Source organism: Lonchura striata, chromosome 12 (genome assembly GCF_046129695.1).
Source record: "Lonchura striata isolate bLonStr1 chromosome 12, bLonStr1.mat, whole genome shotgun sequence".
NCBI lineage: Eukaryota > Metazoa > Chordata > Aves > Passeriformes > Estrildidae > Lonchura > Lonchura striata.
Genome location: NC_134614.1, coordinates 10,535,453 through 10,559,262, shown reverse-complemented (window position 1 = coordinate 10,559,262; position 23,810 = coordinate 10,535,453). Strand labels below are relative to the sequence as shown.

Sequence of the window (23,810 nt, the reverse complement as noted above, 5' to 3'; positions counted from 1 at the left end):
AATAGTGTGCTCTCCAGAACAACCTCTGCACTTTGCTACTGTCAAGTCTGGTTGTTTGGCTATGTTTTATCCTTCCTGGCCTATTTCCAGTCTAGTTTTTCTTCTGAAGATCTTTATTAAAAGGATTTTCAAGAAGACAGCTGATGAAACACTTAACAAAACAGTTAAGCTAAGGGAGTGTTGTCTGCTTTTATTTTTCTAATCAATTGGTTAGTTTATGGAAAAACCTTTTATTGTACCTTGCTAAAAGTTTCACATGCTACTTCCTACTGGCAGTTTGCCAAGTGAGCATGGCCGAATCCTCTGTGGATAGAGGTGGTTTCCTTTGTTTCTGAAACCCAAAGTCTGCAGAGCCCTGAAGGTGAAGGTTTAAGGTTTTTAATGGGAATGGTTCAGTGTCTTCTGGAAGTATATGATGATGATAGCATTAGTTCACTACATGTAACTAGGATATTTTTAAATCAATATAACACAGTTTCTAGGACAAACTATCACTGGACAGAACACTGAAATACAAAAGTGCAGTGCAGGAATACCAGGTTGAATGAGCAAGATCTGAGGTATCTTAGAGTGATAGAATCATCAACGTTGGAAGATACCTTTTAGGTTGTCAATTCCAACCTTCAACCTAGCACTACTATTGTTTTGTCATTGTTATCTGATTAGCCTTTTTTTGGTTGTTTCTAGATTGTGACTTCTAGTGCTGCTTGAGCTTTCTAGAACAAATATAAATATTTTCCTTGCCTATTTAAGTCTAGCATTAATGTCATAGTGTTCAGAATTGCTAGAGAAAATGTATTGGCTGATTGATGGCTGGTGAAGTCAATATTTTATGCAAAAGTCTCTGTGTTCATCAAATTTTATAACATGTTATGGAAATATGAATGATATCCTGACAGGAAGCCACACGGGGCAAATCTGCTACTGTTTCACCTGTGTGGAAGAAGCAGGCTACTGTTGAGATGTGGGATACTGTAACATTCTTTTAGACACAGGGACAGACGGGTGGAGACCAACAGCTTTATGGAGCAGGGGTAGAATCAAACATGTTGAGGGAGGTGATCCTGCCCCTCTACTCGGCCCAGGTGGGGCACATCTGGAGTTCTCTATCCAGTTCTGGCTCCTCACACAAGACAGACACGGCACTGCTGGAGCGGTACAGTGGAGGCCTCCACTGTAGATGAGGGATCTGGAACATCTCTTATGGGGAGAGACTGTGGGAGCTGGGCCTGTTTATTCTGGGGAAGACTGAGGGGACCTCATTAATGCATATAAACATCTCAAAGACAGGGGCCAAGAGGATGGTGCCAAATGCCTTTCAGTGGTGCCCAGCAACAGGACAGGAGCAACGGCCAAAACTAAACCACACGAAATTCTACCTCAATATGAGAGAACTTCTTTACGTTGAGGGGGCAGAGCGGTGGAGCAGCTGCCCAGGGGAGGCTGGAGCGCCCCTCCCTGCAGACATTCCAAACCCACCTGCCCCGGGTGCCCCTGCCTCGGCAGGGGGTTGCACTGGTGGTCTCCAGAGCTCCCTTGCAGCGCCCCGCCGCCGTGATTCCCCGAGCGGGGAGCGCGGCTGCCGCGGAAATGGCGCCGCGGGCGGGGCCGCGCCGAGCGCCGAGCGCCGAGCGCAGAGCGGGCCCGGCCCGGCCGCGGGCGGCGGCAGCAGGGAGGGAGGGAGGGAGGGAGGAGGATGGAGGGAGCCCGCCGCTCCTCTCTCCGCCCCCTCGCTCCTCTCCCCTCCTCCGCGCTCCTCTCTCCGCCCCAGCGCTCGGCCCCGGTGAGCCGCGCCGCCGCATCGCAAAGCCCGTCCTCAGACGAGGTCCAGCCGCCGCCCGAGACCCGCCGCCGCCGCCGCCGCCCTCCCGCGTCGCCCACATGGAGGATTACCACAAACCCGACCAGCAGACGCTGCAGGCGCTGAAGGACGCGGCCAACCGGCTCCGCATCAGCTCCATCAAGGCCACGACCGCGGCCGGCTCCGGGTGAGTGAGGGAGGCGGGAGTGCAGCGACCCAGCCCCGGCCGCACACCGGAGCCGCGCTCCCGCATCCCGGGGCTGCATCCGGCCTCGGGATGGCGCTGGGAGGGGCCGCGCCGGGCTCCCGCTGCCCGGAGACGCTCCGGTGCCCCGGAGCCCCCGAGCCGCGGCAGGGCGATGCCCCCGAAGCCCCGGCGCTGTGGATGCGGAGGCGGCACGTGTGGAAATGGCGGCGGGGGCTCCGCGGCACAGCCCGCCCGCGCCGGGCCGCGCCGGCCGCCGGTGCCGCCGGGTGTTGTGGCTGGGAGACAGGCCGGGAATGCTAAGTTGGGGCAGGACTGGAAACCAAAGAATTTGTGCCCGAGGCGCAAGCGGCTTCTTTTTCATTGCGTGCCCGTCAGTTGGAACTAATTCTGCACAGAATTTCAAGTGAGCCCAAGTGGGATTATCTGTGCAATGCCTGCGGTCTCCAATGGGCAGTTTATTCAGGCCTCTGGACAGGATTTAGTGTGGGCTCTGATGTGTGCAGATTCCAGGGTTATCCTTTCTTTGATCGTGCTTTACCTATGGAAAAAAAATTTCTCTGCAAATAACCCGCTTTTAGTCATGTAAAATTAAAACCATTTTTTCTGCTTGGAAAATATAAGAATGCTTCCATGTAAAGTGATGGGTTGGACTTTTTTACATATATCCCGTCTTGTTGCAATTTCTTCCTTTGGACCTCTTTGAAACTAGCTGCACTGTTTAAAAATAAAAGTGAAGGAATCCTTTGGATGCTGAGGTTTATGTGAAGAAAGGTGATGTGCAAAATATTATAAAGCTTCTTTCAATTGCTTTACAGTCCCCATCCTGTGCCTGCCATGAGCTCCCTCACATGGCTCTCGAAGCTGAACTTTACTCGTTCGTTAGCAGACAGCAAATGAAAGTGCTGCTGTGGTTCTTCCTGGGAAATGGGGTGTTGGACGCGGGAAACCTCTCAGCAAGCCAGGGCAGTGCTTTTTACAAATCTGTCTTGTAGGGTCTAGTCTGAAGAGACAAGTGTGGGATACCCAACAACTGCCCTTTTAGTTCTTGATTTGTTTCAGAGCTGCAGTGTACAGTATTACACAAGTCTGTGTGAAAGTGTAAATTGAAAAACTGTGCTTTCTAGAGCTTGGGCTTCTGTGTTCAGCTTCCAGTAAGTATTTTAAGCAGGCCACAGGGATGTATGGTATCAGTTGTCCCATCAACAGATAAAATTCTTAGTTATGTCTGATGTGATGTTAATGAGTAAGGATCATACTACAGCCTCTGCTTCTCTTCTGCAGTCCATGAAATTCACCAGCAAAACCATTCTCAACATACTGATGAAGAAACAGTAAAACTATTTTTACTTAAACTTTTTATTCACTGGTTCATCTGCGCTACAATACTAAGTCCTTCTAGCACAAAGGCATTTCATTAATCCCTTTGGTTTATTCTGCCACTGGGGTTGTGTAGTCTGAAATTATTACACAACCTGATAACATGCAGATTATGAAAGATGGGCTCTTGAGAGAAGATTCTGTTGATAAGTAATATATTTTCTTAATAAGATTTGGTTGCCAAGATGATGGTGTAGTAATGTGCCCAAAAGACATTCAGTCTGTTTTGGAGTTAGGCAAAGCATGTGCATTTCCAAAGCAGCTGTGCGTTATGAATGCTTTCCAAAAACTGAGACAGTGTGCTTTGCTTAAATTGCTGGTGTGCATTGAGGATGGGAAAAGATGTTTGAATGCAAGTTAAGTTTAAACAGAAGCTTGCACTTAATTAAAAATCTGAATTGTCATGATGGCTTTGACTTTGTTAAGGAAATACGTGTTTGTTAAAGGTGTAGCTTGTAAAAAATGAAGGAAACACTTGCCATAAAAGCACTTCAGAAAAAACAGAACCTGCCTATTACTTTCAAGGAAGTAATTTCTGTGAACTGTGGTGTGTATTGCAACACAAGTGGTGGTGTGGTAGATATGTCACACCAGTTCTTGCAGTCTTTACTTCTTTTACCTTCTATTAAAGAAAGTACAGTCTTTGCCTGGACAAGACCTAACTCAGTCTGATCCTGAAGTTGCTTAAACACATCACTTTGTGTATTTCATCAGCTGGAGTGGAAAAATTCAGTGAACTGGAAAAAAAATTTTGTGCTCAGAATTACTTACGTGGGCAAAATATTTGATTAGGTTATTTGTAAAGATTGAATATACTTGCTTTGGGGCATGGAAGAGCTTTTTCTTTTAGATAAGTAGTGCACATATTCCCATTGAAATGGGTAGAGTCTGCTGTAGGTTATGATAGATTTCTGCAGTTTTGAAACAGTGTCTTGGCATCATATAGCAGGATGGATACATTCTTAAAAGTGGAAGTTGCAAGAGTTTCTTAAGAGGCAGTTAAGTTTCATAATATGTGATGTGATCACTTGTTGCAGATGATTTTTTCTTCAGTTTTTTTTGGTTTTGACTCAGTGTTCCATTTTAGCTTTCCACCACTATTCTTTGAAATGTGTGGACACATGTAGATAGAACAAATATCAATTGATGCATAGTAATAAAAAACACCCACAAAACTAACTTGGAGCAATTATCTTACCCTTGTTTTGTGTGGGTCCATGATTTTGGTGTTGATTTGGCTTCCTACTGAAGGACTGTATTTCAAAGTTAAGGGTTTTTTTTTAATTTATTTCTGATAGTAGAAGTTAATTTAATTAATCTGTAGCTTTAACAAGATTTTTTTCCAATTTTCAGGTAATTTATTAAATTTTTCTACTTTTTTTTTTTTTTTTTTTTTATTTCCACATGCTACCATTTTAGGTGGTTTAAAACTTTTTAAATCAAGACCAGGAGTTCATAGAAGTATGGTTAAGTATAAAGTTAATATAAAGGAATGAAAGCTTTAAACAAGCATGTAAGGCTTATTGATTAACTCAAATACATAAATATTTACTAATATGTTTGAACCATGGTTTAAAGCTAATTCTCTTGGTTCCCTGTGTGTGAGTACTTACTAAGGGATGAACACTAACCATAATTTGTATTTTGCAAGTGTTTTGCATGTTTTTGTTCTCTTATTACAGTTATGTTGGGGATGTTGGGCGGGAAGTTTTATTACTATCAAAATAAAATATTCTGATTAAAGTTCTAGTGAAAGTGTTGTCTAATCCTAACATGCATGGTAAATGTACATGTAGGAAACGAAAGTGGCACTTTCATAGTCAGTTTGTCCTGTTTTACAAGTAGGATGAATATTTGAATAGCCTGCTAAAGATGAAAAGTAAATGTTGTTAGAAGATGAAGTGAGAAGAAACTGCTTTTCCAACCTCCTTACTCTTCATCATCCACTTTCCTGTACTTCAGTAGCAATGGCTGATGTCAAGAATTATGTTTGCATCAGTAAAATCTGAAAAATGCTATTTTCCATACTCAGTAAAGATTTTTAAAGAGCTTCCTTATCCCTTTTAAGCTTTATAGCAAGTGAAAAGCCAAGGCTGGTACTTCCAAGTGGTCAAGTGGTGCCACCCATTCCAGGTGCATAAGAACTACAGTGATTATTACGAAAATTACAGTAATGTAGATAAATAGAAGTAATTCTGTGCCCTTCTACTGCACTTTGAATTAAATATATACCTTGTCATGGAATAACTCCATATTTGCTCCTTGCATAGCCTCTTCATATGACTTTACATTCACTTGTTGGTACTTTATGGCACAGTTACCTGTGAAATGGGCCTGTGTATTCCTAAGGCAAGTTATAGCTGAAGTATGAATTCATGCTGCTGTTATCCTACACAAGTCAATATTTCAAACTTATAAAGATGTAAATGTAGAAAATGTTAGTTCCCCTCTTAACCAAAGATTAAGCAATTTAGTATTTTACAACATGTAGCTGGGTGTTTACTGGAGACAGTAAATTTCTATATCCAGTTTCAGTAGAAGATGAAAACAAGAATTGCATTATTTAATGTCCTCTTTAGAAATCAGAATTCTTATTCTGTCAGCTCTAATGTGGTTCAATGAAATGGTTCCTAAATTTTACTACTGTAAAAGTTCCAGAACTCTCTGCAGAAGCTAATCTTGCATTACCAATCTCTGCATGTGCATCAGAGCCTGAACAAATCCTGATGCCATGCTTTTAATTTCTCCACTCAGAGAGTGGCTCCAGTTCTGTGGAAAGCTGTCCTTGTTTCCTCTGCACTGGTGTGAATTTCTGCCACCAGATAATCAGTGGAGTCTGATTTCAGGCCCAGGCTGACACAGCCTGTGTGACTGTCCTGTGCTTCAGCCACCCCTTCAGGTGGTGATCCTTGGCATGGAGAAGAAGGGAGAGCTCTAAAAAACAAGTCCTTGAGCTGTCAGCAGGGCCCTGATTGAACACCCATTTCAACCAGGTCACTGTAAAACTTTATCTCAAAGTATTTGATTGGCATTGGGGAAACAGCACAGGGGTGGGTTATCAAACACTTCAGATTTGTGTATTTTAATGCTGAGGAGTTGGGGTCTGATGAAGTACAAAGATGTGGTCCTGAGGAAACAGTAACACAAGTGGTAATCTTGGGTCTTCTTGACTTGTAGCCACCCTACATCATGTTGCAGTGCAGCAGAGATTATGTCTGTGCTGTTTTTCCATACCATGAGGTACAAAGTGCAAGACCCCAGGAACGCCAGCAACGACCGGTTTGTTCTTTCAAAGGTAAATAAATAATTACTGGTTTTCTGTCCTGTTACAATCTGCTAGCAAAGAGCTGTCTGTCTGTAGATTTAATTGACTTGTCTTCTTTGACTTGTGTTTACATACACTGACATCTGCAGAGAAGTCTGTTGGAAATATTTAAGAGTCTGGAATTTGTCTGCTACAGAAAGAAGCTGGCTAAATTAAGTTGCAACATAACTTAAAAACAGTTTAAAAAAGGTCTTTGTAATGTGTCCTGATAAGTCTTAACTCCACTATGTTACATTGTTGTAATGTTAAATAATAAATATTATATTGTCTATACAATCCATCAGGATGCAGTAAGGTCTGCTTTCTTTTTCTAACGAGGCAGTTGCAGTTGGCTTTTGTGCTCTCTTGTTAAATGCAGCCCTGCTGTTCTGCCTGCAGCCATGTCACAGTGGGCACTAATTCCTGCCAGCTTCTCAGGGAGCATTATATGAAACAGTGCAAGTTAGTGAATAGTTTGTAGTTTGCATTCCTACTGTGCCAGTATGGTACTAAAGTCACTGTTACATCTGAAGCCACTGTGGGTCAGAAAACACTTAAACCCCAATCTGTGCTGGCTGTTAGTGTTTCTGTCCCCTTTTACATTGTGCCCTTGCAAATCGCGGGGATATATTGTTCATATGACATAAAGGCAGGTGAGGGGCCTTCAAAAAATGTAAAATATGGCAGATGAAGTGCTCCAGTGACGCACATTCCATCTCTGAGTCAGAATTCCTCCCGTGGTGGCTTGCAGTAGTGCTGTGGAGCCCATGGTGAATGCCCTTGTGCTGGATATAGCTTGCCATTTCTGGTGGCCACTCTGAAAGAAGGAACTGAGTGAGAAGCAAGTAGTTGATTCTGAGGTAGTGAAGCACTGAGAGTCACTTCCTCATGTTTACTTTAGCTCTCTAATTAATCAGTGTTTCTGTCCGGAGTTGCTAAATGGCTTCAAACCTCTTTGTGCTCTTTTGACTCCTGATGACTCCAGGAGTGGAAGATGACTGCTCTACAAAGGTCTGAGTGTACAAAGCTTAAAACTTTGCCTGTTGTCACTCACTGCACTCAACCCCGAGTACATTCATATTGAAGGAAGTTCTAGTGAGATAACACTAGAACTAGGGTGCTGTAAGCAGCGATGTGGGGAACAAGCATCAGTGTGGATGTGTGCACTGTAAAACTGTTTAATAACTCCATGCCTTCCTAATGGGCACAAGAACCTGATTTCAGGGTTTGTCAGCTTTGTAGAATTTTGTCCTGATAGTCAGGAATTTTGAAACTTGTGTTTTGTTTACAATTTCTGTTTCTCTCTAGGGTCACGCAGCACCAATTTTATATTCTGTTTGGGCAGAGGCTGGCTTTCTACAAGAAGCAGAATTACTGAACTTGAGGAAAATTGATTCTGTCCTAGAAGGACACCCAGTGCCAGTGAGTGCTCATAATCTTTGATACGGAAGTATGTTTTCTGTAAAACAAGAAGTGTGCATATTTCACAGCAATTTTGGTTGCCAGCAGTACAGGAAAGATAAAGACTTCTAAGAAGGATGATGGCATTTATGGCTTCAAAACTGAATTTGAGTTTGAACGAGCATGTAGAAATGATCTTTATTGTTGTAGTAAAGTTCCCCTGCAGCCCTGCATGGCAGTATTTTCCATTTCATAAATGTTTAGGTAAAGTTGCATCCAGGCTTCACTTGCCCTTTAAGCAGCTTTCAGGTATTTCAAGAGTTTACACCCAGTTTGGCCACCTCACTGGTCTTTCCATTCCCAGCCAGTTGTTTCAATTGATTCTTTTTTTACACAAAATCATCTATTCTTAACTGTTGCCATCTAAAGCATAGCTGAGAAATTCCATTCCTTCTCAGAGTGCCCAGTTGTGACAGTCATCAAGAAAGGAAACTTGCATTGCAGAGAAATCAGGGGTTCACAGCAAGATTTAGAGGGACTTGCACATTGTTATGGCTGAGAAGGTGCATTGTGATGTATGTTAAATCATCTTCTAGCATTGGAAATTACATCTTCTATTTCATAACTGTAAAATAATTGTTGCCTTTTTATTCTCAGAGACAAACCTTCACTGATGTGGCTACTGGATCTCTTGGGCAGGGTCTTGGTGCTGCTTGTGGAATGGCATACACTGGCAAATTCTTTGACAGAGCTAGGTAACTCCATTTTCATTATTATAGGTATTCAATGGGAAAATTTTGCTAAATTACATAGATAGATTCATTCTCCTTTATTCAATCCCAAATCAGATTTCAAATTCAGGTTTTAAATTATAGATAATTACAAAGCTGTTGCCAGTGAAAATACCACGGGTTTAAAGATTAGTAACAATTAGTGCATATGTGTGTTTCTTTTGTAACCTGACAGCATTGCAAGCTGATGTTCCTGAACAGAGAAGACAGGGAGTTGTTGGAGGAGCCTCTAACTTCCAGAGAGTAACTGATATCCATTTTGAGACTGGATGTGTCCCTTTAGAAGGAAAGTGGGAGCTGGAGATGTCTTTCAAAGTCAGATGACAAATAATGGAGAATGCTGGATAAGAAACAGTTATGGTCAATAATAGCATAATTGAATCATAAAGTAGGGCTCCAAAATGTTATCAGAAAGGCACTTGACTCCACAGAGACAAAAATGACTGCTCCTGCCATTTGTTTTGTGCACAAGAAAAGAAGATGTCTAAAGGCAAATCTGTATGAGGAGAAAAATAGCCCGATGTAGTTGATATATTTTATTTGACAGTTCTAGTACATCCGAGCATAGGCTGCCTAGTTAATGTGTCCTACACTTCACTAGCTTGAAATCATTTCTGTGAAAGATGACTTGCTGATTTTAATTGAGTTTAGCAGATGCTACGTGTGGAAAAAATCTAACTAGTGCTTACATGGCAAAAGGAAAAGGTGGTCTTGCGTGCAGCACTGGGGAGCAGCTTAAGTGCAAGGAGTTCACATTTAGCTGAAGGCAGGTAGGAATCAGTTATAGCTGATATAAGTCTGTTATAGCTTCATGTTGAGTAAAAAAAATCACTGACAGCCATCTTGATTATTTTGTTTTTAAATTATATATTTGAAGAATAATTTACTATTTTTTAAAATTTAATTTTAATGGGTAATAAACATTTACAAAGTTTTATCATTCTGAAGAAGAGTGGTAGTAAAAGACAAACACTGTGGCTGAATTTGGTAGAGATGAGGCAGTACTCCTGCTGAGTTTTATCTAAATAAAGGGCTTCAGTGGTTGAAGAAATAGTCTACAAATTCTATATATAACGTTGGTTATCTTTTTCCTGAACTCTGAATTTATTGTGCAGTATGCTCTAATCCATAGTTGAGCTCGTGCACAATGTAGAGTTTCCTGAAATTAATTCCTGCTGGTTGTCCTTCCAGAGGGTATATGGGAGGAAGGAGGAAGCAGAGGTAACTGTCCCTGCATTGTTCAGGATCTTGCTGAGTCACAGTGACAGTGTTCAATGGGCTTGTTCAGCCAAGCCTTGCAGTGGGAGGTTTAAGACTTGATTTTTTTGAGACCAAGGTTTGCAAAGGAGTACAGTATTTCTCATCTTATTTTTCTAACATGTAACAGCTTATAAATATTTTAATTTGATTTGTCTAAGATTATGTAACTTTAGTAGAGGTGAATGCATTGAACAATGGGAATTGAGTTTGGGATAGAAAAATGAAGTGAATTCTTACTATGAATTATTAGAGGAGTTTTGATTTAATAGTACTTACACATCAAACCTAATTTATTTTCATTTTTAATTTCTTCTAGCTACCGAGTGTACTGTCTGCTTGGAGATGGAGAGTTATCTGAAGGCTCTGTTTGGGAGGCAATGGCCTTTGCTGGCTTTTACAAGCTTGATAATCTTGTTGCTATATTTGATATTAATCGTCTTGGACAAAGTGACCCTGCTCCTCTGCAGCATCACGTTGAAATCTACCAGAAACGCTGCGAGGCCTTTGGGTATGTGAGTGGGAGAAGCTCAGGATAATCTCTCATTTGAAAATGTTCTATTTGCTTCTCAGAGTTGTTCAAATGAGCTTTCAGCTCTAAAGGATTCCATCAGCAAGGAAGATGGTCTTTCATAACGCCTGATATTTGTCAATTTTATGGCTGCAGCAGGAATATTGAAAGTGGCAAAATTTGTTGGTTTTGAGGAAAAATAAGGACTGCTTGCACAGATAAATCTGTTAGGGGTCTTAAAGCTGTTTTTAACACATCAAATTCAGATTTTATAACTGTGACCATGTGTCCTATTATAGCAAGTAGATCAGAAAAAAACCAGCATGGAAAGTAAGAGAATTCTTTTTGTATTGGCTTTCATTTAGTTTCATGTCTCCATGCAGATGCAAAGTCCATCCTAAAAAATTGTCAGATACAATAGAAACCAAATTATGCCTGAGTGTTTTGGCTTTTTTTAATCAACGTCTCTTGTCAGTTTTCATCTTAATTCTAGATGTTTGATTTGCTCTTGTGATTAAAAATGGCCATTATGTCTGAAGAAATGTAGAATAATTTAGTTATCTGTGGGCTGTGAATTTTGCTCATAGTTGTTGATCCCCCTGTGACTCATTTTACATTATAAAAAAGCAGCTGTGCTATTTTTTATGGTCTCAAATAAATGCTAGTTTGTGTTTCTGGCATATTTTGTGTCTCTTAAAAAGACACTGCACTGGAATGAAGTTAGTATTTGTTATTGTTATTGCTGACTACCAGAGAATGTCACATGCTAAAACCCTTTAGAAACAGCTGATCTGTTTGTGTTCTTAGCTGGCATGCCATCATTGTGGATGGACACAGTGTGGAGGAGCTTTGCAAAGCCTTTGGCCAGGCCAAACATCAGCCAACAGCCATCATTGCAAAGACTTTTAAAGGCAAAGGCATATCAGGTAATAAAACAATTATTGCTTTACATGTAGATATAATGTATACCTAGTGCTGCAGTACAGGTACCTGCACATCTGAGCAACAGCCTGCAGAAAGTCTTTCACCTTCTGTACCTCTCATCAACATTATTACAGAGAAAATTGGTTTGGCCCTCTCAAGTTAGACGTGTGCCAGCTATGGAGTGTTCTATCCTTGGGACGGAGCAAATGCACACTCAACTCAGTGTGTCAAGAGTTGCCTTGATTCCCTTTAGCCACAGCTTTTAGCAGCACTCTGAGCTTGCCTTTCTGACCAGATAAATATTAATAACAGCAGTTAATGTCTTCATTCCTTTTCATTGAGTAAGCAAGCAAAGTTCATTATTTGCAGTGACTGAGGGAAAAGCAGTGTATTAGCCAGAGAGGTGATTTGGCTGTTAGTGCCGGGAGCACAGATAAGAGTCAACAGAAGCTATTAAAATAAAGCTGTAAAATATCAGATCTTGTTTGAATTGGACACCTTGGTTAACTGTTGTTTCAAACTTATCTGAGTTTGTTTAAGTAGAACTGTTGAAATGTTCACATTGATTTACTGGTTGCTTCCTGCCACACTTAGATCTGTTAGGTGCAAATTAACAAATAATTTCAGTAGAAGATGCTGGGATTGTGTCACAAGTTTGAAATATATATAATTTGATTATGTAAAATTCCTCCTATTTGTTTAACTATGTCTGTCTTAATGCAGTTGAATACTACTGTTATTTTTCAAGGAATTTCTTCCTTGGAAGAAATTAATGGACTGTCATACTCCACTGCACTTTTATCTGGGTAAAACCTGCAGCTAAAAACCTAAATTGTTTTTATACTTTTCTTACTTTTAATGTGACTTTAAATATACAGGTGTTGAAGATAAGGAAAGCTGGCATGGAAAGCCCCTTCCAAAAAATATGGCTGAACAGGTCATTCAGGAAATAGATGACAGAATCCAAAACAAGAAAAAGCTTTCTCCAGCCCTTCCAGAAGAAGATGCACCTATAATAAATATTAGAAACATTAAGATGCCATCTCCACCAACTTACAAAGTGGGAGAAAAGGTATTCCCTTCTTTTTCACTGATAGTCAGATATTTCAAAGTGTGAGACTGTTTAACTGGACGGCAGGAGGTTTTGTGTTATCCCTTGCCCCAGTTGCAAATGCCCACCTCTTCTCAGTAGACAGACACCTATTTTTGTTGTGTGACACAGTCAACGTGCTGGGTATTGAAAGGGTATATAAACATATTAAAATATGGAGATTCAAATCACTCTTCTTCATTTCATGATTATCAAATTTCTAAACTACTTAATGTGCCTTTAAAATTGAAGAAACTCTTTGAGTTTCGGTGAATTTCCATGATTGGAAAGCAAGGTTTTAAACATTTCCTAGCCAGATTGGTGGAGAGTTGCCAATTTTAGCACAGATGTATTTTCTAATGCTTCACTGTGAGTTTGTTTACTCTTCTGTGTGTCACCGTACTCATATGTACTTTTGATACTGCTGTCATTTGAAAACAATTAAACAGGAATAAAAAAAAAGCCTCTAGAAAGCAGCAAGTTACAGCAGCCCTGGTGTGTTTCCTTTTGCAGTGGGCCACCCGCAAGGCTTACGGGGTCGCGCTTGCAAAACTGGGCCATGCCAACGATCGAGTGATTGCTCTGGATGGCGACACAAAGAACTCCACCTTCTCAGAGCTCTTCAAGAAGGAACATCCCAGTCGCTACATTGAGTGCTACATTGCTGAGCAGAACATGGTAACTGCTCCCTTGGGTTTATTGAAAGATCAGTGTGAGTTCCCCTACAGTCTTGGGGGTCTAATACTTGTTTTTCAAATAAATGTGAGATTATTGTAGCAAAAACCAATTTAGGAACCTTGTTCTAATTTCCATTTTGCTAAAGAAGGTCTTTTTTAGTAAATACCAGTCCAAGTAACACAAGTAAATCCATTCCTTCTTACTAATGATTTTTGTCCTCTGGAGATAGCAAGACCATGTCCATTGGACTGAGAACCTAAGCCTTTGAACCAGGAGAAGAAAGAGGGAGATAAGTCTTAAAAATCTCTGAATGGCTGCTTTAAGCAGATAAAGAATCTGCCAGTAAGAGTCAACAATAACAGCTAGCAGTTGAAGCATGGAGCAGAGGAGATGCAGGAGAATAGATAATTGGGAGGGTGAGTTGCTTCCTTTCCTCTCTGGAAATGCCAGCAATTAGAAGCAGGACTAAACAGATTTTTAATCTGCATTGAGAGCTTCTTGCTAAATTTTTAGGGCAAGAAGTCCCACAGATGATGATCCTGGAAACCAGTGATAAATGAGGAATTCACTGTTCTTATCCAATGTCCCTCTTTCAGGTGAGCATTGCAGTTGGTTGTGCCACTCGTGACAGGACCGTTGCTTTTGCCAGCACCTTTGCCACCTTCTTCACACGGGCGTTCGACCAGATCCGCATGGCTGCCATCTCCGACAGCAACATCAACCTCTGCGGCTCCCACTGCGGCGTCTCCATCGGTAAGGGCACCCACGGCTCCCTAGCAGCAGTCCCCATCCACCCAGTGAGAAGGGTCTGGCAGCCAAGATCCTGCTCTGTGGAAGCAAGCTGTACTGTAGCTGGCGTGGTGTAACTGTGCAGCAGTGATAGGAGGAAGCCGTATTTGCAAGTACACTTCTCTTGTATTTAGAAAGAATGAGAAAAATTTCAAGCTGTTGTCGGCTTGTTTTTCCTCTTTGGCCTGATGAAAATAGGACTTTTCCCTACAAGATTTCCTACTGTACAAGTAAAGACCGATATGCAGGGATTGGACTGAAACTGAGGGTTTAGGTTCCATTTCATCTTTGATGTCTTCTTTGGAGAAAATAGTCACGTGCTTACTGTACCATTGTTTCCCAGTCCCTTAAATGAGAAACTAATGATACTGTTCTTGCACAGATGCTCTTGCCCATCCATCTCAAAAACACTTTAGAGATCACACATTTGAAATAACTACTTCAACTTATCACAGCATTTTCTACTACTGAAATTGTTAATATGGTGATTAAAAAAAATCCCAAATCTCTTGCATACTAATGAAACAGGAACTGTGAAGCTGTTACATAATTCAGAAAATTGTATCATAGAAAGTTTTGGTTGGAAGGATCTTAAAGGTCATCTCCTTCCAACATCTCCCACTAGACCAGGTTGCTCAAAGTCAGGCAGGACTTACCCTTGGCTGTCTTGAATCACTTCCCTCTCCCCATGTGCCTTAGTACTGCTTCTAGGAGAATCTGTTCCAGGGTCTTCCCAGGCACAGAGTGGTAGTTGGTAGTTCCCAGGATTCTCTCTTTTCCCCTTTTTAAAACCAGGTGCAGTGTTTCCCTTTTTGCAGTCACTGGGACTCCACCTGGTACTGCTGTGACTTTTCATGAGGAGTGTCTTGGCAGCTACATCAGCCAATTCCCTCAGGACTCTGTGACACATCTGGTCAGCTCCCATAGACTCTTGTATATTGAGGTTCCTCAGGAGGTCACAAGCCTGATCTGTTGTGGTTTAATCTCAGCTGGACACCAAGTTCCACCCAACCACTCACACACTCCCTGTCCCTGCAGTGGGACTGGGAGGAGACTCAGAAAAAACTTGTAAGTTAACTACTATTACTACTATTACTACTGCTAATAATAAAAATTGTAATTATAAAAAAAAACTCTGAAAAAGAAGCACAATATAATTTCTCAACACCCACTGGCCAATGCCCAGCTGGTCCCTGAGCTGTGGTCAGACCCTTCCAGCCAACCCTCCCCAGTTTGTATGCTGAGCATGGCATTCTGTGGTGTGGAATGTCCCTGTGGCCCAGCTGTCTGTGCCATGGTCCCTCTCAGCTTTTTGTCCATCTCCTCACTGGCAGAGCATGAGGACACTGAAAATTCCTTGATTTAGGATAACACCACACAGCAACAACCAAAACATTGGTGTGTTATCAACAGTATTCTCATCCTAAATCCAAAACACACCACTGTACCAGCTAAGGTAAAAAACTAACCATCCCAACCAAACCCAGGATATCTTACAGCAGAATGAACTTTGCTCGCCCAGGCCGTGTTCTGCAGTCCATCCATCTGAGAGGTGTGGGAAAAGGACACCAGTGGAGACCAAGGCAGCAGAGCCAGCACATCTCAGTCCAACTGTCTGAGGGCCCTCACCAGCAGAGCCTTCTCTGGTCTTGTCTTCCCACTGTAACTGTTCAGAACATGTCAGATCATAATGGGTTGGCTTTGAAGGAGGAAGAGAATTTTATTTTTTATCTGAAATGCATAGACATGACCTATGAAAACAGGAACAGACTTGCATACCAAGAAGAAAAATGCAAGTAGACATTCATGCTTGAAAAACTAAGTAGGTATTTCTAGGGAAAGGGAAAGAGAGGGAACGCTGACAGGGGTAGTAAATTAAGGTTCTCTGCATACATCAGTTTTTCAGCTGATTTAATACTTTTGGCTGGCAGTAAAGTTTGGAGGAGAGTTGGTTTTGTTTTATTTTCATTTAAAACAAAACAGAAAATTTGATCTGTAATATTGGTAGAGATTTAAAGATGCTTCATAAACACATACCATCTCATCTCAGACCTCAAATTTGTAGCAGTATAGTTCTCTGGAGTAGAGACTGTATTATTGTGTTAAGTTATTAAGGGAGGGCTTCTGTTGCAAGCCTCCTACTAAAATCAGTCCTTCCACCTTCAGACTTTTAGCAAGCAGGGTTTTGATGCAAAAGCCAGTTCAGTTTGGCCTTTGCTGATTTAAGAAGATAAAACTCCTTTGGGTTACCTGAATTGTCTCCTAGAACTACACTTCCAAGTTTCAATTTTCAGCACGTGAAATGTTCTGCTGGAATCTGTGACTGTGAAGTGCAGACTTGGATTTATGAAGTTGTTTGAGGTACAAATCTCATTCAAGCCTCAACTTGATTTTCAAAAAAGAATTTCAACCTAAAGTTTTGCAACTTATATAAAGAGTTATATAAAGTTATATCAAGAGTTGTATGATGTTAATATAAGTTTTGCAACTTATATGAAGAGTTATAAAGAAAGTTATTCAGATAAATCCTTTAGCAGTTAAAAAATTCAACTTTAAATGAAAGGGTATGAATGAAGCATACTTCTTATTATAATTTATAAAATAAATATTATTATTTATAAAATAAATAATATTTATTTTACCTTTGGGCCTGTATGAAATTCCAAATTTGCATGCAATTCAAAATCCAATCTCGATCTGTGGTGAAAATTGAAGTTTTACATATGCAGTTCTAGGCAGACCTGGGCTTCTGCTGCACTGAAATTTGAACCATTAAATTTATGAGAAATAGCTATCACAATGACCTTCTGAACTTGTACAAGTTCTCTCCTAGACCTATAGTTGCTAATGGACTGAAAGTTGTTATGGATTGAATAAGTTTTAAGGTCATAAGAGGATAATGGAAAAATCTGTATTTTTCAAACTGAACATATAGAAAAAAAATCATAGTGTACATGTGTCAGAAATAGAAATATCAATTGTTTAGACATTTGCTACTGCTCACATTAAGCACTTACTTCTTTTATTAAGCTATAAATGGAGGTTTTGCAGATGTAATTGAGAATTATACTCTCATTTGATCTGTGGTGTTCCAAAACCATATAAATTGAGATTTTCATAAAGACTTGGGGCCAGACTCAACTTGGTGCCAGTCTGTAAGTTACTTTGAATTGAATTGAGTAGCTTTGAATGTTGGTGGTATTGGCACCACCATAGCAAAAGCGGGACAAGCATGAGTAACTCTCTACCTTGCCTAAGATTCAGATTCAGGATATTAAAATTATCACTGATAATCTTATTCTTCATAATTTCATTTTCCTTCTGTGTCTTCACTGTGTGAGTGCATTTTAGGAAAATGCCCACTGGATCCCTCTCATTCAGAGTGCACACATTTAGAAACTGTGATGTTGAGAGGGTTTGATTCAAAGCCGAGACACTTCCTTTTCCTGATCTGTGCTTACTTTATTGGTAATGTGCAGTGGCAGAGTTCAATGATTGATCTCTTTAACGTGTTTAAAGTTCTTCAGAATTTTGTGCTGCTCTTAGGAAAATATTCTCCTCCTTCCTCGTGAACTCGTCCTTCTTGAATAACAGGTAGCGGGTGCATGTGGGAAGGCTCTGAGCCCTGCTGCTGCAGGCTGTGACATGAGTGCATTCAGAGCTCTGTGCATGGCTGGTTGGAGCAGTGCCATTCCCAAAGCTCCGTTACATGAGGTCACTGGGGCGGGGGGTGTTGTGGTGGTTGTTTCTTTAACCATGGAAAACCATGGCACCCAGCACGTGTCCTGGCTAATGATTCCTTTTCATAGATCTGCAGTTTGTGCCATGAGGTGCTTGAGTTGTTAAATTAACAACACAGATGCCCTATTGCTCCTTAAAAGACCTTTTTACAGTATTAAAAAATACATGCATACCCTTCATTTAATCTTGAAATCAGCCTAAGAATTTGAGAGTAGTTGTACCAATTGCACTCTCCATTTGTGATGGGACACATGCAATTCTCCTTTCACGTTTTCAGCAGTTTAAATCTGGAGGAACACTTATTGACAAGTATAAATTTTGCCTCAGCACATGTAAATCTGAGGATGTTCAGATATCTTGTGACCCTCTTTCTGTATCTGTACCCTTCATATTTGGTTGTATTCCTTTTGTGTTGTTTTACTGTTATACTTTATTTCCTATTTTTTCTTTTTAATCCTAGTTTTCTTTCTTTTTAGTCTCTTTCTATCCTTATTTACTGTTTAGATGGTTCCAAGTTTAAGGAGAAGATGATTCTTTTCTCAAGCAGGTAGACTTGCATGTCGTGTGTGTGCCTGATTTTATCCTTTTCTCCTTTTTTGCCTGGTTTACATTGAACCTCACTTCTATATTGAGTGATTGTAAAAAATGTGCACTTGCTCTTTTGTAACCCTGCTTTAATTCTTTCAGGTGAGGATGGGCCATCTCAGATGGGGCTGGAGGATCTGTGCATGTTCCGGGCTATTCCCAATTCCACTGTGTTTTACCCCAGCGATGCTGTAGCCACTGAAAAAGCAGTGGAAATAGCTGCCAACACCAAGGTTTGCATCACAGTATTTCTGACCCAGAGAATAATTCTCTCTTTTGTACTACTCTTGTTGCTTCTGGCATGTTTCTTGCATGTCTCTACCCACGTAAATTCTTCCCAAGACTCCAGTGGGGCAGTGGGATGTTTTCTTTTCAAGGAAAGGTTCTGTCCAGGCTAGTGCAGAATGAACAGTCTTGAATGCTGTGGGCCAGATTTGGAAAGATGTAAATGAGTACACAAGTGCAGTTTGAATCTATATTGAATAAGTCTAGGTCTTTAGCAAACCTAAAAGTGCTCTCTCCTAGTACCTTATCTCTGGGATCAAACTTGAAGCTGGATATGGAAAGATAAATCTCTATATTGTGGATTTTGATCATCTCTTTGATCAGTATGGGGAAAGGAGTGGGAAGAAGACATTAAAGTACAAGTTTGCTACTTCTTCTGGAAGGGCATCTGAACTTTAACTGATGGAAAGCCTTTTTCCTTACTTTCAACCCAGCATTATTCTCTAATTTAAAACTGACAGAGTAAAGTTGACAGAGTAAAAGTTGCACATGTATGGTAAGTTTCCAAGAGCCGAATTAACTCAAGCAGGATTCTCCATTTCCACAAGAGAACAAAAGAGAAATAAGTATCTTGGAATCAGAAAGGCAACTGTAAGTTATCAGTGTGGACTAAGAGGAGGTGAAGTGTTTTGTACTGTTTGAAGCAACCAGCTGCCACAAAGGACTAATGGGAATTGGTGGGGCAGAGTTTACTTATAAGAACCAGAGGCAACATAGGAGGGTGCACATCAGACAAATAGAAAAAGACATTTTGCTGTATTTTTTTTTATAGGATTTATCAACTAGAATGTCAACACTTTTATGTTTTCCTAACTTCTATCATGTTTGCCTCGGAAACAGGGCATTTGTTTCATCAGAACCAGTCGTCCTGAAAACCCTGTCATTTACAACAACAATGAGGACTTCCATATTGGACAGGCAAAGGTAAATACTGCACAGATAAATAGAATCACAGAAAATATGCAGTGCTCCTTTTGTAAAAGCCCTTTTCCCTCTAAAGTATTGCAAATATTTGGTCTTTTCATTAAAATCTCTAGAAATATAAAAAAATCCCAGTAAGATTAAGAGTTAAAAACACATGGACATGTTTTCTTGCAGGTGATTTTGAAGAGTAAGGATGACCAAGTGACTGTGATTGGAGCAGGAGTCACTCTCCATGAAGCACTGGCTGCAGCAGAGCAGCTCAGAAAAGGTGAGTCCTTTTTGTCATGCAACACAGGAAAAAAAATCAATACTAGCCAGCCTAACTGCTCACCCTTTGTACTGGTAAACATTAATTACACTGTTCAGACAGCTAGTCAGGTACCTGTTAGCAGATACAGTACAGCACAGCATGCAGCTGCCAGTCGTGCCTAATGGAGGAGGGTTTAGTTGGTTGACAGCATTAGTAGCCATGAAAATTGACAACAGATCACATCAGGGTCTCCTTAGAATTGCTGATCTGTGGTAGTGCTCTGTGGGCAGGGGCTTGGGGACACTGTGTGAGGAGCGAGGTCCCAAACCACAGCTTGTCACCTGTGTGTGCCCACGGCCACCTGGCCCTGGGTTGGGCTCACTGTTGACCTGTATTTCTTTGAATGCAGCAGCTCTGAACTAGCATAGAAGGGGCACAAATCTATGGCAGTGCTCAAGTCACTGCCATCTCACAGCAATGGTAATCTTTCAATGGAATAAGAGAAAGAAACCATCAAAAACCCATCTTTGAGTCAGGAGCCTCCCCCCAAGAAGAGATTACAAATAGCAGGAGATAATACAGTAATGCTGCCTGTGGCTTATGGGGAGTTTTGTGTGCAGCATCTGAGTGGACGGATACTTTTTCATGACCTTGAGTTTAGGACATTTTAAAAGTTGTATTTTCAGAACCATTGTTATTTTTCTACACTTAGAGTGCTTTACAATGCTCTGCTGATCTTGAAGTCTGAGTAATCACCTCTGGAGATAATCCCATAGTGCAGAGGCAGGGCCTAAAAGCCAAAATGTATTGGCCACTAAAGAGCCTTCAGTCACAAAACTGACAATAGGGCCTCTTCATGTGTAGGAGTCAGCCCAGTGTTCAGCCAGCCAGGATTAGAGACAACCTCACATAATTGCTATTCTTTATAAACAATTGCCATTTGTGTGCAATTTTAATGAGCCACTGGGCCTGCCTTATGAGGGCAGGGCAAATCTGGGTTTGGTGCCAACCAACCTTAAGGGTGCACTGGTAGGGCTGGGCAGCTCAGACAGGCACACCTGAGAGGTGGCAGCCTGCAGTGAAGAAAGAATTCATAATGCCTACACACCAAAAATCAGGTGGAAATTGTACTTCGCTTGCCAATAAAGGTCTGCAGCAGCCTGAGAAAGGATTTCTCTGGTGACTGGATTTTCTCTTACCCGGGGAATGCCAATTAGATGACTGTTTTGCTGATGGGTGCTCCTGGTAACCTTGTGTCCCTCATCCAAGTTTCCTCCATCATGTCTGGGAATAAATGGATATCACTATTCCACAAGGTGCATGGAGAAAGAATATATATAAAAATAAGGCTTGGCTGGGTTCTGTGGTAGATGAGCCATAGGTACAGGTACCTGGGAGTTCATGTGGGCAGTTCTCATAATGGTCTAGGAGATCACAGCCATTGCCTGTACCACTGGCATTTTCTTGCATGTTGCAACTCATTGTTGCAAATAATTTTTATTTATTTATGCAGAAAAAATCTACATCCGTGTGATTGACCTCTTCACTATAAAGCCCCTGGATAAGAAGACAATACTTGAAAACGCAAGAGCAACCAAGGGCAGAATCATCACTGTTGAGGACCATTACCATGAAGGTGAGAAGGGTCTGGGAGGTCACAGCCCTCAGAGGCTAAAAGCTCACAGCTTCTGACCTGACAGAGGAGTATGAGACCTGATGCTGTCATCCCATGAAAGCAAAAGAGAGATTTCAGGGTTTTTTTGGTACTGTTAGGATTATAATGTGACACTGAGGGTTGAAAGGCTACAAAGCTTTAAGGGGTAATCAGGGCTGCCTTTCTGATTAACTTGGCCTTGTGTGCCCTTTGTGTGTTTGGTCCAAGTGAAGTCTGGATTCATTTGTGCCCAGTGAAATTGTAAACTCCTGCTGTGCTGCAGGGGTTCTGCTCAGAGTGTTCTCTGACAGGCTGTACAGCAGCTTCTTTGCAGGTGTGAAATTGCAAGAGAGACCATTGCTGTGCAGGTTTAAGTATTCCACGTGTCCAAAAGCTAGGATCCAGGTTACTTGAAATCAGGTTTGGGCAGCTTCCATAGTTTTTCCAAAGCTACTCTGGGATAAATTCCTCCCTTTTTCTTCTCCACCACCATAGATATCTACTAACAGAATTAGTAGATATAGTTATGAGAATATTATCTTAATTTAAGGTGAGCATCACTTTTGCCAGGTACCTGAAGTGAGTTGGTTCAACCATAAGTGCTGGATACACCACGTTTTGTTCTAGACTATGGATGGTGATAGATCACTGAACCTCATCATTTCCTAACTTAGTGTTCAGCTCTGGACTAGTATTTTACTGCAGGTTTGCAAGACAGCAGAGTCTTAGCTGTGAGGTGTTGAACAGGGGCTTTGTGCTGGCACAGTACTCTGTGGTGCAGGCATCTGTGTTGCAGGCTGTTTAGTTAAATCCCACCACACCTGGAGCTGTGGGCAGCCCTGTGATCCTGGATACACTCTCTGAAGGGTAGCAGTATTAGAGAAGGTGTCTCTCCTACCAAGTCTCACAGCACTTGCTTTTGACACAAGTCCTGTTTTCTTCACTAGTACTTCTGCTTCCAGTGTCCCTCCTGCCTCCATGCAGTTCCCGTTGCATCCTTTGTCCCTGTGACTGATAGTGAGTCAGAGCTGAGCTCTGAGCAAAGGTTGTGAATACGTTACATAACCCAGAGGGGTGCCCAGCAGCACGTACAGGCACTGTGAAAAGATGGAGTTCTGAAGTGCTGCCGAGATTGGTTGGAGTTTCAGCACGTTAAGTACACTTGTAAATGCTCTTCAGTCAAAGTGCATTTTTAAACCTGGTTCCTGGTGGCTGATGTCAAAGCGGTGAGAGCTTGCTGACAGTCCTGTGCCCTTGAGAGGCAGGTGTGTCCTGCTGCTTATGGCCGAGTACTTCAGAAATGGCAGCCTGCTTGTCCTTTTAGGATGCCTTTGACACAGGACAGGGTTTTCATTTGGCCACCCAGGCCTGTGTGATCGGAGTTTTGCTGAGGCTGGGAATGGAGGCTGCAAGTTGCAGGCCCTACACAGACAGTGTGGATGCTCCTGCGGGGCGCTCCGTCAGTGCCGTGTCTGCTCTCTCTCCACAGGTGGCATTGGCGAAGCCGTGTGTGCCGCTGTCGTGGGCGAGCCCGGTGTCACCGTCACTCGCCTGGCCGTGTCCCACGTGCCCCGCAGTGGGAAGCCAGCTGAGCTGCTGAGGATGTTTGGCATTGACAAGGATGCCATCATGCAGGCAGTGAGGGCAGCCGTGTCCAAATCCAGGAACGCGGAGTAGATCAGAGCACCTCGTGCTGTGTAACAGAAGAGCTGCGTTCGGAGAGGTTAAGGCAGGCAAAGGTGCTTTATGTAGAGAGTTCTAATAAAAATACCAGCTTAAAAAACCTTCTGTGGTGTCATCTTTTCTCTGTGGGGTTTGGTGTTGTGGGGCAATACCTGCATGTTTACAGTCCCACCTCTCTGCATTGCCCCCAGCCATTCAAAACCAAAGGCAAGGAGGAAGTACCCAATGTGCTGGGTGATGCCAAAGTGGAATGAGATGTTCCAGGTCCTGGGGAACCAACGGGGAGGTGGGGCCCAGAAGAGCCCTGGGCTCAGGTAGGGGCTGAATGCTGAATGCAGACAACACAAGCAAAGGAAGCTGAAACTCTTCATAGGAACTTGTAGCTTTGAGTGCTTGGCTGATGCTACAGCAAGGGTGATGCTGAGAAAGACTAAAGGATCTGTAAGAAGAGCAGGAAATTCCCAGGTACTCAAGAGGATGCAGCTCAATGTGTAAGTTGCTTTTTTGTTGAGAACTGACTTTTCTCATGGGACCTGCTGTGAGTGGCTTAGCTGTTT

At 41.8% G+C, this 23,810-nt stretch overlaps 1 protein-coding gene across 1 annotated transcript; it reads left to right on the top strand.

The window, feature by feature from the left end:
• Positions 1 to 1,723: 1,723 nt before the first annotated feature.
• TKT (transketolase) lies at positions 1,724 to 23,355 on the top strand. Its single transcript, XM_021533155.3, has 14 exons — positions 1,724 to 1,988; positions 6,564 to 6,681; positions 7,999 to 8,112; positions 8,749 to 8,846; positions 10,459 to 10,650; positions 11,458 to 11,576; positions 12,453 to 12,646; positions 13,178 to 13,342; positions 13,939 to 14,095; positions 18,560 to 18,690; positions 19,583 to 19,666; positions 19,841 to 19,934; positions 21,430 to 21,552; positions 23,060 to 23,355. Exons 1-14 carry the CDS (start codon positions 1,882 to 1,884, stop codon positions 23,245 to 23,247), a joined length of 1,884 nt encoding a protein of 627 aa, XP_021388830.1. The 5' UTR covers positions 1,724 to 1,881; the 3' UTR covers positions 23,248 to 23,355.
• Positions 23,356 to 23,810: the final 455 nt, after the last annotated feature.